Source organism: Colobus angolensis, unplaced genomic scaffold (assembly GCF_000951035.1).
Source record: "Colobus angolensis palliatus isolate OR3802 unplaced genomic scaffold, Cang.pa_1.0 Scaffold9, whole genome shotgun sequence".
In the NCBI taxonomy this organism is placed as follows: Eukaryota; Metazoa; Chordata; class Mammalia; order Primates; family Cercopithecidae; genus Colobus; species Colobus angolensis.
In genome coordinates, this window is record NW_012122931.1 from 3,050,424 (window position 1) to 3,068,590 (window position 18,167).

General features: G+C 51.3%; 1 protein-coding gene across 1 annotated transcript in view; it reads left to right on the forward strand.

The window, feature by feature from the left end:
• Positions 1-18,167, forward strand: part of RAPGEF1 (Rap guanine nucleotide exchange factor (GEF) 1) — a 130,981-nt gene that overhangs the window by 89,337 nt on the left and 23,477 nt on the right. The window contains exon 12 of the mRNA XM_011931182.1: positions 16,243-16,331. Within this exon, the coding sequence (XP_011786572.1) occupies positions 16,243-16,331 (89 nt within the window). The remainder of the gene's footprint in view (positions 1-16,242; positions 16,332-18,167) is intronic.

The window sequence follows — 18,167 nt, forward strand, 5'->3', positions numbered from 1 at the left end:
ACCAGGCGATTTTTAAAGACTTATCCAAACTCAGGTGTCCAGTTTGGTTTTGTCTGGTTTCCATCTGTGCCCGGGGTGGGCAGTCCAATGCCCAGAGATGGGCTTTCACCGTGTTAGCCAAGATGGTCTCGATCTCCTGATCTCGTGATCTGCCCGCCTCGGCCTCCCAAAGTGCTGGGATGACAGGCGTTGAGCCACCGCGCCCGGCCGGACCAGGCGATTTTTAAAGACTTATCCAAACTCAGGTGTCCAGTTTGGTTTTGTCTGGTTTCCATCTGTGCCCGGGGTGGGCAGTCCAATGCCCAGTGACTTCCAGTGCCCAGAACCAAGATGGTCCTGCCTGTCGTGAGGACCTGGGAGTGCATTCTCCCACTGGATACCAAGGCCTCACTCCTTAGAGCCCCCAGCAGCCCTGCTCATGCTGGGAAGACAGACTCCCCTCACCCTGCTCTGGCCACACAGAAGCCCATGGTTTCCTCAGGGGCACCTCTGGCAAGCTCCTTTCGCAAATCTTGCGAAACTTGGCCTGTAGACAATCCAGGCTCTTGACTGAGCTAGGTTTTTGTTTTTGTTTTCTTTCCCCTTAGAGTTGCTACAATATCCCTTTTGAGCAGTTAGGGTTAGAGGACGATGAATGAACTGGACTGTTTGCTACAAAATTAAATTTGAGGGCATTTTAATTAAGTTTGGTTATGAGTACGTCATAGTTTTTATCCCTGGGACACACAAGAGCCTTAAGACATCTTGTGTGTAAAAACACTGCATTCTTAGCGACAAGTCCACCAAGGACCCCGAGGGAAGGACCTTACAAGATGCCTTATGTCATTAAAAGGAGAATACCTTAGGAACCATTAGTAATGGCCACGTTTGGAACATTCAACATCCAGTACACTGAAACCTCAGAAAAGTGATTTAGTACAGTGCCAACACGTTCTTCATATATCCGTTGGTTAAATTCTAAGATGAACCCCAGGCATAGGGCTTTGGGTTACTATCAGAGCGCCCTTTATGCCTGAATTTCTTCATTCATTGCTCCTGGGCCTGTGTCGTTTGTCCAGCATGGAACTCTGAAGGGGTGCCCCTTGGAAACACAGCAGTTGTCAAATCTGAAGACAACTCACATGGTTCTTGACAGAGTGGACGATTACTTCTACTAAAAGATGTTAACCATTGAAAACCTCTTGCCACGGGAATTTGTAGGGCACTAAACCTGTGTGGAACAATTTAAATTGAAGTGGATACTGAGAAGTATTCTCATTCACTCCTCCCCTGATCCTAGGGATGGCTTTAATTCAGCAAGCTCAGGACATCAACTTTTCCGGGCCAGGCTGCAAAAGACATCCAGCTGAGGAAGATGGCCCCGGCCAAAGCAGGGCTGCAGGTCAGCAGGCAGAGGAAGACAGGCACAAAGCCTGCTGCAGAACCAAAAACATCTGCACACATTTTAATTAATTTTGGGTCTGAGTACGTCATGGTTTTTTGTTTTTTGTTTTTGTTTTTGTTTTGTTTTGTTTTTGAGATGGAGTCTTGCTCTGTTGCCCAGACTGGAGTTCAGTAGCATGATCTCGACTGACTGCAACCTCTGCCTCCCGGGTTCAAGCAGTTCTCCTGCCTCAGCCTCCACAGTAGCTGGGATTACAGCCGCCCGCCACCACGCCCGGCTAATTTTTTGTATTTTTAGTAGAGACAGGGTTTCACCATGTTGGCCAGGCTGGTCTCAAACTCCTGACCTCAGGTGATCTGCCCACTTCGGCCTCCCAAAGTGCTGGGATTACAGGCGTGAGCCACCACACCAGGCCACATCATGGTTTTTATCCCTGGAGTATATAGGAGTCTTAAGACATCTTTCATGTAAAATACAAGTTCACACCATGTTAAGGCATGTGTGAGGAACGACATGAGAGTTGTAGGCAAGAAACTTTGTGGGTGGTAGAGCAAGGACAGCGTTGTGGGGGCTGGGGGTGGAGCTTGAGCTGTGGCTTGAAGGACAGTTGGCATATTTTAGGAGCTAAAGGGCATGAAAAGCAAGTTAAAGATGTCCCAAGCAGAAGGACCTGCCAGAGGCATGGAGGCCAGGAAGCCCAGTGTCCATTTGGGAAGGTCATCTCAAATGTAAGCACTTAGAATGAGGTCATGAGGGCAATGATGACAGCCAGCCTTCCCATCTCCCCAGAACCTCCACTCCAGGAAAAGCCAGTCCTCCCCACCCGCAGGCTCTGCCGGGCCTGGACTCGACTGTTTGCTGGGCTTCTCTCTCACCAGCACTGCCTACGAGTTGGTCCCAGGGGGTCCCTCCTACTGTCCCCCGCACAGGCTTCAGTCCTGTCTGCTTGGCCCTTCATTCACCAGAGGTGTTAGCTCCTGGTCCATAGACTCGCCTCTTGCCTGACTTAGGCCTTAACCCCAGGAGACTTGAACACAGACAGGACTCCAAACCCTGACACGTGGTCTCGGGGGCATTCGGACCAGCTTGGTAAAAGAAAGGTGTTGAGAAGAGTGTATGCAAGACTGTGAGGCAGGAAAGATATAGAGAGGTGGGTGCAGCCTCTGCCATCCTGATTGGGCCAGGCCCCGCCTGTGGCTGTTATGTGGGGGCGTGGCTCCATGTCTGAGTGACAGCCTCACCATCCTCCGAGAAGTAGCGGTGCTGCCCGTGTTTTCTCTCTTGACTGCTCTCCAGGTTCTTGCTCCCTGGACTGCCTGTGTATTCCCATGATGGCCCTGCCTGGTGGCTGCCCATCTGCTTTCTCTACCCTACTCCTTCCCACCTTCCACAGCAGACTCCCATGGCCCTCTCCTCTGCATGTCCCTTCTCTGGCTTGCATTTTCTCTGCTTCTGCACATCTCAAAAGTTGTAGATTTGGTTCCTATTCACGGTGCCCTTGACCAAGATATTATGCACAATCTCTCAGTAACCATTAGGGCTGCCTGTGCCCTGCTGGTGCTGCAGGATTGGCATTGGAAAAAACACCTTCCTCCAGCTGGGCGCGGTGGCTCACGCCTGTAATCCCAGCACTTTGGGAGGCCAAGGTGGGCAGATCATGAGGTCAGGAGATTGAAACCATCCTGGCTAACATGGTGAAACCCCGTCTCTACTAAAAATACAAAACAATTAGCCGGGCCTGTAGTCCCAGCTACTCGGGAGGCTGAGGCCGGAGAATGTTGTGAACCTGGAAGGCGGAGCTTGCAGTGAGTGGAGATCGCACCACTGGACTCCAGCCTGGGCGACAGAGCCAGACTCCGTCTAAAAAAAAAAAAAAAAAAAAGAAGGAAAAAAAAAAAACACCTTCCTCCGTACCCCACACTACTTTCTTGTACGTTCTTTCTTTGCTAACTGAAAGTTATGGGTATTTACTGTCACTAAAAGATCTATTTGGGTGCTAGAAATCTGTTGAAATATTTCTTTACCATCTTGGCTTCCAGAATGAATCTGGATAATTAAAACTGCTAGCAGACCCAAGTTGTGAGTAGAAGTTACATTGAAATGCCTGTAATAACTGTCATCTGTTTAAAAAAAAAAAAAACTTCAGGCAAGGGGAGTTAAGTGTGTATCATCTTGAGGACTTTAATTTTTTAAAAAGGGTCTGCAAAGCAGCTGGCATCCCATTCTGGGTGAAACAGTCGTTTTCTGAGATGGGCCCAGGTTTCTGCGCATCAGCACATGTGCTCCCAACAGAAGGCTTGAACTTCATGCAGACACTCGGTCCCCATGCCATGGTGTCCCCTCACTGGGAAATGCCAGGCCCAGCTCCTCGGGACCCGTGGTAGGTTCCTTCACTCTGCTCATGTGTCTGCCTCTCCCTTGCTCACTCTTTCTCTCGCTCCCCACCCCCAACCTCCTGGCCACAAACCATCCCCAAGGATGAGCCATCACAGAGACCGTGGGCACGCTGACGGGCCTAAAGGCCAAACAGGAAGGGGAGAGATAGAGAAGGAGAGGAGGAGGAAAACGGAATGGCCCACGGGAGGGAAGTGGAAGACAGCCCCGTGGGGCTCTTGGCACCTGTTGGAAACTTTGTTGGAAAAAATAAGTTTCTGCCATCCTGACCTTTGTCTCTCGTTCCTCCCTGATGCCATCTTGTCTTACTGGCTTTCTGTCCTGGTCAGAGCTAGATCACATTGAGAGAGAAAGAGCAGGGAGCATCTGTGGGCAGGACCCAGTAGCCGAGGGTGGGAGAGGGATTTCTCAAGGCAGCCCCTCCTCCCTGGATGGGGTGGGGGTGTTGGTGCACAGGCTGGTCGGACCCTCCCTTTGCACGGTCTGCATGGAGTGCTCCTCTTTTGGGGAAAGGACTGTGCCGCTGTCTCCATGTTGCGAAGCCTCCTTGAGGCCTCTGCCTCCCACTGGTACATGGTCCTCCTTGGCCTGGCGTAGCTCATGTAGTACGTAGGTGCTTCAGGTTATTTCACGCCATTGACTCCTAGACTCTCCTCCATTCTTGGAGGTTTAGCAGCACAATATAGTCTACAAGTCTATGCCCTTAAGGGTGTAGTCTACCAGTCTGTGCCCTTAGGGGTGTAGTCTACCAGTCTGTGCCCTTAGGGGTGTAGTCTACCAGTGCATACCCTTAGGGGTAGCATCTACCAATCTGTGCCCTTAGGTGTAGAGTCTACAAGTTCATCCGCTTTGAGGCAGAATCTACAAGTCCAAGGTTGAGTCTCTGCAGATCTCCAGCTGTTTGCATGCAGGCTTCTCTCCTCACCAGACCCTGGGCTCCCTGAGGTCAAAAATTAGTCCCCATGCTTGGCACATAGCAGACAGGCAGGCAGTGCCTATTCACTCTTGTCCTGCCCCTCTTCTCCCCGTCCCACCATGTCCTACTGATAACTGCACAGGGCATTAGCCTTGAGTGGGTCCACTTCTCTCCAGCCTGTGACCACTGGCTTCCTCCCCACTCCCGTGTCTCACCTGGATGCACTGCAGCTCCTGACTGGCCTTCCTGCTCTCAACTGCTTCTCAACCCTGCTTCTCCCTGCTTCTCAACCCTGCAGCTAGACTAAAATGTCACCACATCCCTGCAGAACCAGAGCCAGCTTCCCTGGTTCTTAGGAGGCCCTCACACTGTTTCTCCCCACTCTACCATGAGCCTGTCCCCTTCACACCTCCACTGCCTTCCCTTTATCCCTTCCCCACATACAAGTTTCTCCTTCCTGCTCAACCCTGTCTTCTTCTGCACCGTGTTTTCCCTTTACTTGCTGTATGAACCTGAGCACACCGCCCCGCCCCAATGCCCTAGGCCCCCCCTTTCCTCATCTGTGCAATGGGAGCACAAGGTTTTTATAAGGATGAAAAGCACACATGATGTAGTACGAGATGCACAACCAGCATTTCATGGAAAGGGAGGTATTAGCATCAGATCTTTCACCACATGGGGGAGGCTGCTGCTTTCCTGTGAAATGCTCCGGTTCGTCTTCTCAGGATTGCATGTCCCCTGAGGAGCGGGCATGAGCTGTGAACTGGCAGCTTTGGTGCAGCCTAGACTCTAGCTCCCATGTAACAGATGCATTGATCCCAGGCTCTGGCCAAGAATCCATTTTCTTCCTCATTTTCCTTCCCTGCTGACCTGAGGCTCTTGCTGTTGTGTCTGGGTCAAGAGTTTCCCGGGTAGTTCCTGTCTGCAGAGCCCTTGAAACACAGTTTGGCTCCTGCAGTGCATTCCCCCTGTGCTTTTCCACTCTTCCTGATAGACCCAGTGCTACTCTGAAGTGTGAAGACTGGATTAGATCCTACTCAGCTTGACTCGGTCTTGTGGAAGGAGGTACATGCAGACCAGAGCCCCTTCCAGGTCACTGCGACCCTCAGGGGGTATTGTAGAGCCACCTCTGGAGAAATGTCCAGCTCTGGAGGAGACGGTGTTACCTCCTGAGCCCAGGAGCGAGCCTGCCTTGCCTTACTGTGGGCAGTAGGGAGTGTGCCCATCTCGAGAGCGGGACTGGTCACAGCCCTGACAGCAGGAGCAGAGCTGAGAGTGCCTTGTGTTGGGGGCTTTCAAAAGCAACCAGTCTGATGCAGCTGTTTCCGCCCCCTGGTTCTAGACTTTGAGAATCTTTGTTGTTTACAGCCTGGCATTTTGGCTGGTCGGTGCCCCTGGACCAGCTTCAGGCGCAGTAGTGTCACTGTAGCACCTGGCCATGGTTGTACTTCTGACTCCATCTGTGACAGGCAAACTGTCAGGTGGGAGTTCAGTCAGGGTGCTGGGAAAAATTACGGAGGAGAAATTTTAAGATAAAGTTATAGGAAATAGAAACAAACCTTCTTGGAAGGCCAGTATCAAAAGCACCCCCATTCCTTGTAAAGGTCATGCGCTCACACGCACCCTGAGGGCCAGTTCCACGTCCAGTGCCTCTTGCCTTTACTTCCACGTCGGGCTGCCATCTCCCTATCGAGGGCCTTCCTTACTACTCTGTGATCGAGGTTCACTGCGGTTCTAGAGATGGAGAAGCCAGGAGAGAGAAGCTGAGCCATTTGTTCCGAGTTAAGCTAGAGCCATGGTTGGAATCCAGATCCCCATCATGAAAAATACAGTGTTAGGTTAACATTTTTGAACTGCTTAATTGCCAAATAGATTTTGAGATCTCGTAAGGCTCGGTCAAAAGAGAAGTGTGTAGGCTGGACGTCGAGAGGCGTGTATTTGTCCTTCATGTTCTGACATGTTACAAAGTGTAGCTACAGGCTCTGAACAGAGTTCTAAGAATAAGTATAAATTAGAGCCTCTGTCAGGCTGTTGAAATGCAAACTGAGTAAAAATAGTTGTCAGACTTCTAGAACTGAATTTGAATCATTTTTCAGTGTGTATTAAATCTTTCTATAAAGGGTTGATGCTATTCAGATCAACACTTAGTGAATTACAGAGCATTCTAGAATGTATTGGAGGTTTTGCAAGAGTGTCATTTGCCATAAAGCCATTGGCCAAAACGTAGTATTTTCAAGGGAGATACTGTGATTGCAGTTGTAAAAATATGTCACATGAGAAGGAACTTAATAAGGAACTTTTACATTCACCCATCTTCTCCCAAGCAACACGTTTTTGTTCTTTTACATCCTTTTTTTCTTAGGATATCCAAGTGGTTTTTAAAAATAAGTTCCACTAAGAAGTTTATTTGAAAAGGGAGAAGATATTTTTTGGACCCAACATAATGCTAATGTTACCCTTCTTTGAGGAGAAGGATGACTGCCTCCTTACCAGGATCAAACACAAAACGGTCTGTGGCAGATCTGAGTTCAGGTGCTTGTGGCATTGGCCTCAGAACCTACCACTTGGCTTTGGAACTCATCTTTTGACATTATGTAAAGTGTAGTTATTGTTACAAATTAATACAAGGGCATCAAAGAAGAGGAGTTGCTCCTGGGCCTAAGGTAGACCCTACCAAAGTAAGGTAGACCCTTCTGTAAACCAGTAGTTAACTGGGACTGTAAAGAAAGACAAGACAAAGCCAGAAGTCTCCCTAATAGTTTGCCAAATGGAGTAACAAGGAGTGTTACCAAGCACCTTTCCTGAGGCAGGAGGGTGTCCTGGGAGTGGTCATACCCCATCTCTATAAGAATCAAATCAGATAAGCTTTTCTCCCCAGGCGATCATGTGGGCCTCGTCAGCAGTTAAAAGCTCAACTTCCTTCCAGAATAGATCAGTTAGGGCCCACACTGTGAGGCTCACAGTCCCTAGTTGAAGGACATACGTGCTCTGAGCCCACCGCCAGTGCTGAGCTGTAGCTCCCATTGATTCTCCGCTGGGGAAGGAAGCCCAGACCACACTAGAAAAGCAGCTTCCCCTGAATGTGTTTTCTCACAAATGAGGAATAAAAATTTAAACCCGAAAACCAGCTGTCCAATAGCTTATCTATTTTGCTAAGTAGCATCCAAAAACTCTGAAGTCATAAGCCTTGCTTGAGCCAAGATTATACAGTAATAACCAATTTCTGGCAACTTCTCTTCCCAAACACTTCACCGTGCCAGTGAATCCATCCATTTACATGACCACATTTCCCTGTAACTGGTGGAGCTGACAGTTCTCCGGGGCTTGGAGCTCAAGTCACTGTGGAGCAACCGTTCTGATCAAGGTCCCTCGGCCTGTGTCCCTAACCCTCAGCCACTGATGAGTAGACAGCCTCCTCTGGCACACGGTCTTCCTGATCAGCAGAGGAATTAAGTGGAGTGGCTGTTATATTGAGGATTCAGAGTTGTTCCTTTAAATATCTGCTTTCCTGCTGGGCACGATGGCTCATGCCTATAATCGCAGCACTTTGGGAGGCTGAGGTGGGAGGATCACTTGAGCCCAGGAGTTCGAGACCAGCCTGAGCAGCACAGCAAGACCCCATCTCTACAAAATCCAAAAAATTAGTTGTACCTGGTGACACATGCCTATAGTCCCCCCTTTTTGAGAGGCTGAGGCAGGAGAATCAGTTGAGCCCAGGAGGTCGAGGCTACAGTGAGCCATGACCGCACCACTGCACTCCAACCTGGGTGACAGAGCGAGACCCTGTCTCAAAAAAAGAAAGGAAGAAAAAGATCTTTCCTGCTTTCTTGCTAAGGCAACACAGGGCCCACCCCTAGTCCTTTTTCCATGCCAGGACTATAATAGAGAGAAGGTGTCACCGAAAACTGGTGCCTTTTCTAAGTATTTTACTTGTGAGAAAAAAACAAAACTGCTGCCTGGCCAGCTTCAGGCAGCTTTGCCTTTTAATGAATTGGCCACACGCTCGCATATGAGGTCATCGGCCTCCAGCATCGTTTTGACTCCGGGACCCAGTTGCTTTCACGGGTGTGTTTCCAAAGGAGCTGGTTGCTGATTCCACCTTTTCCCTGCCTGTCCTGCCGCACTCCGGCCAGTGCACCCCTCTCTGCATCCTGGCTTACGGATCAAGTCTCAGCTCACTGGGCTTTGCATGCCTGGCGTCATAAAGCACTCAGCTAAGGAACTCTCTGCAGAGTTGGTGAGGCTGTACCCTGCAGAACTATGGGATCGCATGGTTAGGGCCTGTCTCATGTCTGGGATACACTCAGTATTTCAGAAAACACGAACTGATTGTGATATCAGCCGTCCCCACGCCGCCTCTTTACCAGCTGTGTTATTAGGCACGTGGTCTCCCCTCCCAGCCTCAGTATTTTCATCAGTTATAAGAACCGTAAGGCACTGTGTGTAGGTTAATTGAGATGATTCATGCAACGCCTCATCTGCCCAGCAGGAAGATGCAGTAGGAGTAGTTGTTCTGGTCCTCGTGAGGCAATCCCTGCTGTGTTTCAACTGACTGTGTGACCAGGGCTGACAATGGGGGCCAGACACCCCCTCTCCTAACTGGCACCGCTAGATCTTCTGCAGAAGTTTGCAAGTCTCAGACAGGCAGCCCTTCAAGCCGTTCTGAAATCCTCAGCCCAAACAGTCTTATTCTGGCTATAAATAAAAGTTCCTGCTACACAGAGAGCAGCAGCTCATCAGAAGCAAAGCCGGGCACGAGCCAGATCCTAAAATAAACCCCCGGCTGTGGTGAGGCGGCGTTTCTGTGGAACGGCCCTCCCTGCCTTTCTCCCTGCCCCTGTGGGTAAGTGTGATCATAAGGGGCTGGAAGTACTGCTCTGGAGAATCAGTAGAGATGGGGGCCTGTTGAACATGGTGTGACCATGAGCCCTGATGCAGCTGCTGGCATCGGCAGAGCCCAAGGGGCACAGCAAGGGCTTCATGGGGATCAGAAGGCTTTCCCTGTGTCTCCCTGCCCCGTGAAGGTACCTTTCCAGTTTGGCTCTGGTCCCAGCATGACTACATAGCTTGAATACCAGAGGGTGAGCTCACAGCTGCAGAGGGAGGGCCAGGCCAGGCCAGGCCCCTTTGTCCAAGAGAGGCCGACTCTCCTTCCTTTCTCCTTGGTAGCTGCCCCCTCCTTGGCAGTCCACACCCCTGGTCGTTTCCCTGAGCCTCCCTCCCCAGTGTCTGGACCTGAACCCATACAGTGGGTGAAGTTTGTCTCTTACCCATCCACGCTCAAAACTGAGCCGCTGCTGTGAGTCAGGCAATATTCTAGGCACCTTAATAATACGGTGCCTAGACTATGTATTAGGTGCCTACTAAAATACGTATCAGCAAATACGTATTAGGTCCCTACTGAATGCCCCAGTGCTGTTATTTAGAGCAGTTCCTGGATTGTTTGGAGGGCAGGAGAAGACAGCTGCTGCTGGCCGAGAGGTCGCCCACACCAGCACCCTGCGGAGGACTTGCATGTAGTGCTCTGCGTCTCACGGAACGTCCGCAGAAACCTTATGGGAGAGGGGCTGTTTTCATCCCCGTTTTAAAGATGAACAGCTTGAGCTAAGGTTCGAGAACTTCAGTCACTTCTACTAGGGCACACAGGCAGAGATGCCACGAGGGGCAACTGGAGATCGTGCAGTCAGCAGCTGCCCCGTGCCATCTCCCGGAAGAGGCACCACGCTGTGGGAGTCTGCCCCTCACCTTGTTGAATTAAAACCCGCTAAACACACCCTGTGGTTGGTTAGGAAGACACTTCTCCAACTTGGTACGTTTTGTGATGACACAAAAGCCATTTGTGTATGTGTACATCAGGTGCTAGTTATTGCAGGGCACGTGTAAGCACAAAGTGACTTTACATGGCGCCAGTGAGGCTGTGTCAAGACTCCAGAAGGAGTTGGCGTGGAGCATGACTCTTAAACTAGGCGGCGGCAAGACAAGGTGAGAGGAAAGTGTTTAGCAAACCTCGTGGCAGTGTCTGGGTGTTGGGAACGAACATCTGGCAGATCTGAGAATTTGGGCTCCTGCTAAAGATTGAGCCACTCCCTGAAACAGTCGTGCAAGGGTTTCCTGAAGGCAGCATGCCGTCCCACTGCTCAGCCAGTGCATCCCGCTCGCTGTCTTCTCTGTGGACCTTCCCAGCCAGCGAGGGAGCCTTGCTGTGTGCAAGCTTCCTCCAGAGATGCAATGGAAAACCCAGAAAGCCAAGCCCTTCACCCCGCTGCCATCCCAGGAAGGTTCAGAGTGAGCTCCCAGGCCTGCAGCGCCATCCTGGGTAATTGCTGTGAAACACTGAAGTGTTGCGTGGAGCCTGCTGTGAGGGCTTAGGTGAGGGCGGCAAGCCAGGGTGTACCAAGTAGGGTGTCTGCCCGCCAGAGCTTCTCCTGACAGAAGGATATGAAGGGAACTTCACTTGTGCAGGTACCTGAGTGTTCAGTGCTGGTCGCGTGTATGACACTTCCACTGATTCATTTGACCATGGCAGAGGGTTGGCCTTGAGTTTGTGGGTTAGATGGGGAAAGCAGATGTGTAAGTGGTAGTGAGTTCTTAGGGCAGATGTCATGGATCTGGTGTGAGATCTAGCAGCCACTGGAGCTCACAGGAGTGAGAGGAGGGAGGAGCTTGAAACTCCGGTCAGTGCAGCCAGGAAGGGGCCACAGCTGTACACACGGGTGGAAATGAGAGGGTTGCATTGTCCCTCGAGTTATAGTAGCTCTTTGTACAGGTTAAAGGGTAGCTTTGCCAAACTGCTTAAGGGCTAGCCATAGTGGCTGATCCCTGTAATTCTAGCACTTTGGGAGGCTGAGGCGGGCAGATCACTTGAGCTCAGGAGTTCAAGACCAGCCTGGGCAACATAGAAAGACCCCGTTTCTACAAAAAAAATCAAAAAGTGAGCCAGGCGTGGTGGCATGCACCTGTGGTCCCAACTACTCAGAAGCCTGAGGCAAGAGGATTGCTTAAGCCCAGGAGGTCGAGGCTGCAGTGAGCCTGGGTGACAGAGTGAGACCCTGTCTCAAAAGTGAAAACAAAAAACGACTTAAGGATGAGTGGCTTTGACCTCTTGTTAGTTTAAAACTTCATTTGTCTTCCTCTTCTTCCTCTTTTCCGTGGGTTCTGAAAATCCCCAACCACAGCAAACACAGAGAATGTTTCAGTGAGTGGCACACACATTTGTGTTGGGCTTGACTTTCCTCACGTCCTGACCTCTGTAGTGGGCCAACGAGCCCGGCAAGGTCTTTGTTTTGTTTAATTTTGTGACTCATTCATTCATCCATATCTGTAAGGACTTTGGACGTGGCCAGCCCCACAGCGCTCTCCAAGCTCCCCATGATGGTAGCAGCATGGTGGCAGGCCTTTGTAGGACACGATGACATCACATCATTAGGTTCTCTCCACGTGGAGGCTGCTGACCAGTGGTCCTAGAACGCCTCTGTCCCTCCTTCAGCAGCAGAGCCCCAGCCTGGGGTGCTCACTGGACCCCAGAAGCCATGGGATTTGCCGTCACTTCTCAGCAGTGTCAGACTTTCCTGTCTGATGAGCATCTGGGGGAGTATAGCCTTGTGGCTACAAGGTGGCATCAAAGGTGTAAGATCACATTTGTTTTTATTTGACACAGGGCCTTGCTTTGTCACCCAGGCTGGAGTACAGTGACTCTATCTTGCCTCACTGCAACCTCTGCCTCCTGGGCTCAAGTGATCCTCCCATCTCAGCCTCCAGAGCAGCTGGAACTACAGGCACTCACCACCACCCCCAGCTCATTTTTGTGTGTTTTGTAGAGATGGGGTTTTGCCATGTTGCCCAGGCTGGTCTCAAACTCCTGGGCTCGAGCGATCCACCCGCCTCAGCCTCCCAAAGTGCTAAGACTGCAGGTGTGAGCCACCATGCCCAGCCTACTTCATTTGTTTAAAAAAAAAAGGAAAGAAAGAAAAGAAAAAAAGAAAGAAAATGGATTAGGAAGAGAAATGAACTCAGACATCGTTAGCATTTCCATAGTGCAGCTTGCCAGCCACACTTAGGGTTTGAGCCCTTCCTTTCCAAAAGCATTCAAGGTGGATTTCAGTGTTTAAAAGTTGCAGTATTTGACGCTTAAGGAATAAAACCTGAGAGATTCGTCCAAAAATTCAAAATGAGTAATTACAGTGACATTGAATTTAGCCGTGAGGTTCCTGAGCAGGCAAGGCAGCGATGGACCACGCAGGTTTTATTTTCTGTCCCAGCGGAGCATGTGGCCATTTAAACAGCTTCGAGGACAGCGCTGTTCACTCTCCAGTCTCAGGCCCCTTCTCAAGGGAGGAGGTGCTGAGTGTGGGTATCACAGTGGCCTGAGGACTGGGGGTTGCTTGGCGTGATTGGTGGCCCCTGTTAGAGTTACTATGAACGGCCTGTCACTGCTCAGCTACTGCCGATCTAATTACTTTTTCTCTTTTCTGTTTTCTTCCCGTATTCTCGTTTTTGTTTGTTCTCCACCTGGATTCTGTAGTATAAGTCTGTGTTTAGGTCCTACTCCCAGGATTTCGTGCCTCACCACCAAGCTTCCGTTCCGCCTTTCCTTCCGCCTACCTCCTCTTCCTCTCCACATTTCCCACCTGCCCACCAGTCTCAGAGCTCTGACTTAGCCGTGCCAACCATGGCCGGTCCACCTCCCAGCACCGTGGACGGGCCTCTCTCGGCTTCTCAGGAGAGCAGCTTTCATGGGAATACTGTCTGCCTTCCTTCCGAAACCTCTTTCACTGACCCGGTGAGAACTCGGCGCGCACACACACACACACACATACCCCTGCACGTGGGGCTGCATGGTTTTTTAAAAAGCGGTTTCACTGTTCCTGAAAGACACTGCCTCCCCTTCACTAGCAGTCAGGGGGTGCCAGCGCACACCTGCTGGCAGCATTGCTGAGCCGATAGCCACTGAGGGTCACAAGGTGCAATGGTAGCCCATCTGTTGTCAGAACAGAACTGACTCTTCTATACAAAGTTCTATCAAACTAGGAATCTGATTTTCCACAAATAGATTAGTGGCCATTTAGTGATGAAGTTATCAGACGCATGAGATACAAAGTGCTACTGGCTTTCCATTTAGTTGCCTGTTTTTAGGGAAAGGGTGTCACACACCCCTTTGTAAGTGTGGAGGTGACAGATTCAGGGCAAGTGTCTGTTTGGTTGCATGTGGTGCCGATGACAGAAGCCTATTAAAGTGCCTGTAGCGCTTCGTCCAACTCAGAGAAATGCTGCCTTGCCGATTGGAGCAGACAAGTACATGGGGCAGAGGAAGTGCAGGCAGCAGACCCCACTCCCCAGTGTGTGGGATTGTCTTGATGTGTTGCTTCTCTCCCTGCATAATCGTTTCCCGCCACACTGGGGACCCTTGCCGTCTCCACTACAGTGAGATCGTCTCTCCAGGATGATTTAGCCCCGGACACCATTGGAGAAGCAGCTGCAGGAGACTTGGGTCCTCTCTAGTGCAGAGGCAAGAGGTGGCAAAAGCAGCTTTGCTCTCTGCACCTGGGGAGAGCAGAGTGCAGGCCGTGGCGTCCCCTGACCAGCTGTGAGGGCTGGCTGGAGGGCCTGGCCCATGTGTCTTTCCTCTCATCCTATCTCCCCCAGAGTGAAAACGCCAGTGAGGAAGCTGGTGAGGGTGAATATGTCAATCTGTATTTCTCTGGCCAGAGCAGCGAGGAGCTGGCTCCCTCTCGAGGAGTAAGTAACCTCGGGCGGCCTCCTGCATGTGGCCTGGCCTGGCAGGGCTTGGGCCCTGCCCTCCCGAGGCCGCTTCCCCCGCACCTGCTTCTGTTGGGCTGAGCCCCCTCCTGGTCACCAGCAGACTGGGCTCCTGCAGGCTGCTGGGAGCCAGCTCGGCCCTTGGGAGAGGACATGGCTTCCAGGTGGAGGTCTGCCCTTTGCTCCTGCTTCAATGCGTGTGGCACTCCTCAGAGCCTGGCCAGATGGGTCTTCTAGAAATCTCTGGGAGCAGCATGGCATGGGCCCCAGCTGTGTATCCGGTGCTCTCTGTGGGGTTCCTCCCTCATCTTCTGGTGTTAGCTTCATCTTCTGTCCCTCATGCAGAGGGAGGGACTCTTCTCCCCGTAGGGCCTTTCAGACCTTCATCTCCTTCCTCCCCAGCATGTCCCATTGCTCCAACACTCACTGCTTCCAAGGAAGTGGGTGAGTCTGGCCCATAGCCCCTGCCATGGCTATGCACACCCCCTCCTGACGGAGGCGCAAGGTACCTGACGTCAGCACCCTCATGACACTGCTGTCCCAGCTCCCAACCGTCAAGGTACAACAGTTCTATTGAGCAATCCACTTTCCAAGTTTTGCTTCAGCCAAACATGAGCAAGTTCCAAAGCTTCAGAAATTGCTCTCCCCACGAGCCCAGGTGGGACAAGTTCCTTGAAGGGAGGCCCATGAGAAGTGGAAGACTCCCAGTGATCCACCCCAGGGCAGGGCCCTGCCCATGAAGAGCTTGGTCACACCCATTAAGGTGGTTCTCTCAGCACCTTACAGATTCAGAGGCCCACACAGAGCCAGCCCTGTTTCAGACATCAGCAAGCTGTAGAACACCGAAGAGTGTTCACTCCAGTAGGATTTGACCCACTGTCCGTGGGGGCTGTCTCCTCTGCTGACCTGTGCCTCTGGCACCCCCTGGCTCAGCCTCCCCATGGTGAAGTCCATGCGCAGGGAGAGGCCAGCTTTGCATGGCTCTCTCCCTCCACGGTGACGCTTCCAGGGCTCGCTGGCTCCTTGCCTCGAAGCACTATTTCTGTATTTGTCCTGCCCCAGTTCTCCATCAGGCCTCAGCAGCAGACCAGGGATGTTGGAGGGCCATGTTGTCACTGAGTAGGGCCAGCCCAGGGACCCAGGAGGAAGTGAGTCTGCCGGAGGAAGAGGGGACTGGCACCCCAGGGCCTGAGCAGCTGGCCCTTTGGGGACTGAACCCGGTTGAGCACTGCAGCCCTGAGGACTTCTTTAACTTTAAATCGGCAGAGTGTGGTTCACAACAGCAGGGCCTAGTGGTTAAGGGCACAGGCTTTGCAGGTAGATAGCCCTGGGTTCAAATCCAAGCTCTGCTGTTTATGAGCTGTGTGGTCTTGGGCAGGGCCCTTGACTTCTGACCTGTTTCTGTGCATGGAGTGGGGACGATGGTGTTAGCTTACTAACAAAGTCAGGTGAGGAGAAGCGGACAGAGCCTTGAGCCCAGCGCCTGGCTGTGCCCAGGAGGAGTGGCTATGACAGTCTTCTTTGAAGAGGTGGTTGAGGTGGCTTTGCCTAGATTGGCAGCTTACAGATGTTACAAATAGTGGCACCTTTCACTTTCTCCAAAGCCCAAGATGCTAGTCTCTAGGGCTTGTGTTTCCTGTGATTAACGGCATTCACTGTTAATTTGTTCACATCTCAGATTGCTCCATAGGAACTTGCACTCCACGGCCACTTGCAGGCAGGAATGCTGGGAAGACAGAGCGGCCCCGCAGTGGGCCCCTGTCCAGAACTCAGCACCCACTCCTCTTTCCAGGAACCACCGGCTGGGAAAGACGGACATCCCAGAGATCCCTCAGCGGTCAGCAGCGTCCCTGGGAAGGACAGCAGAGACGGCAGTGAGAGGTAGGAAGTGGACCCAGAGGAGCTGGGTGCCCCGAGAGCAGCGTACCCACTCATGAGGCCTGCCTGAGCGGCCCCTCCCAGCTGGCCCCTAGGCCTGAGGGTGTCTCAAGTTGAAACTCTTCCTTCTTTCCTTGTTTCCTTTTTTCGTTTTTTAGATACAGGGTATTGATCTGTCACCCAGGCTGGAGTGCAGTGGCACAATCGCAGCTCACTATAACTTTTAACTCCTGGGATCAAGCGATCCTCCCACCTCAGCCTCCCAGGTAGCTGGGACTACAAGCATGCAGCACCTCACCCAGCTGATTGTTTTAGTTTTTTGTAGAGACGAGGTCTCGCTATGTTGCCTAGGCTGGTCACCAACTCCTGGCTTCAAGCGATCTTCCCACATCAGCCTCCCAAAGTGCCGGGCTTACAGGCATGAGCCACTGTACCTGACCCTCTTCTTTTTTTTCTGATTCTCAAATAATACAAACTCAGGGTAGAAACTGTTGAAAAGCACAGAAAACTGCAGGAAAGCAAGAAAAATCACTAATCACCCCACCCTGCAAAGGCCTTCACACGTAGTTTGCCATTACTTCTTAATTGTTTGCATATAGATTATCTGCCTTACAGATTACCCACAATAGCCTTGTCTTGCCTTTTTCAAATCCCAGGCCAACCTTCCTTGGTCTTGGCCTCTTTCAGGTTGATAGGGAGCGTAAAAGACACCCCTCCACCTACGAACTTGTTATCAGGGACATTTCTAGACATACGTGTGGATGTTGTGTTGCTAACAAAAATGTCTTATGTATCTTAATTTTTTGCAGCCAAGATCAGGAGCTGTTCATTGCATTTAGTCGCTATAGCTCTTTAATGTCTTATAACTTGTGTTTTGTTTTGTTACGGAGTCTTGCTCTGTCGCCCAGGCTGGAGTGCAGTGGCGCCATCTCAGCTCACCGCAACTTCCGCCTCCTGGGTTCAGGCGATTCTCCTGCCTCAGCCTCCTGAGTAGCTGGGACTACAGGCACGTGCCACCATTTATTTATTTATTTAGGTATTTTTCGTAGAGATGGGGTTTCACCATGTTAGCCAGGATGATCTCGATCTCCTGACCTCATGATCCGCTTACCTCAGCCTCCCAAAGTGCTGGGGTTACAGGCGTGAGCCGCCGCGCCCGGCCACATTTTTCAATATTAGCACAAAGCAAACCTGACCGAGTATAGAAATATGTAGTGAATTTCCCCAGTATGCACTTGTGAAATATGATGTGTGGGGTCTGCAAATGGGCACTCCCACTGCAACTTCACATTGACTTCCCCTTCACTGTGAAATGTTCCACGTGTTCAAGCTTTTCCTCCCTCCTTAGGTCAAGCTTTAGCCATCTCTGGGGTCTTTGGTGACCTTAGAGCAAGGGAGTGCCCACTTGTCATTATCAGGGCTCAGGGCTCAGGTTGAAGAGGCAGTTACTAAAAACAGCAAAAGAAAAAGAAACGAGAAAGCATTGCATAGGAATCTGTTGAAGAGGGCCACCTGCCCAGCCTGCCTCCTGGCCACTCTTGTGCTCTCTGACTTGTCTCTCTGACTTGTCTGCCCAGACTGAGGTTTCCCCAGGTGTGAAGCCAGGAATGGTGTGGTTTCCAGGTTAATACCTGGGGCAGAGTGTGTGGGCCAAGCAAATGCAGCTGGTGGGTGTACCACCAGCTTCACCGGACCCCAAAGTATCATCTTCAGAGTTCCAGATGGTTCTCGTGAAAGAGAAGGATGAACACTTTGACTGCTCAGAAATAATTGTGGGATGTTGTCCCTCCATCAGGGCCAAACCACAGGTTAAACATTGACGAGACATGGAGCAGGGTT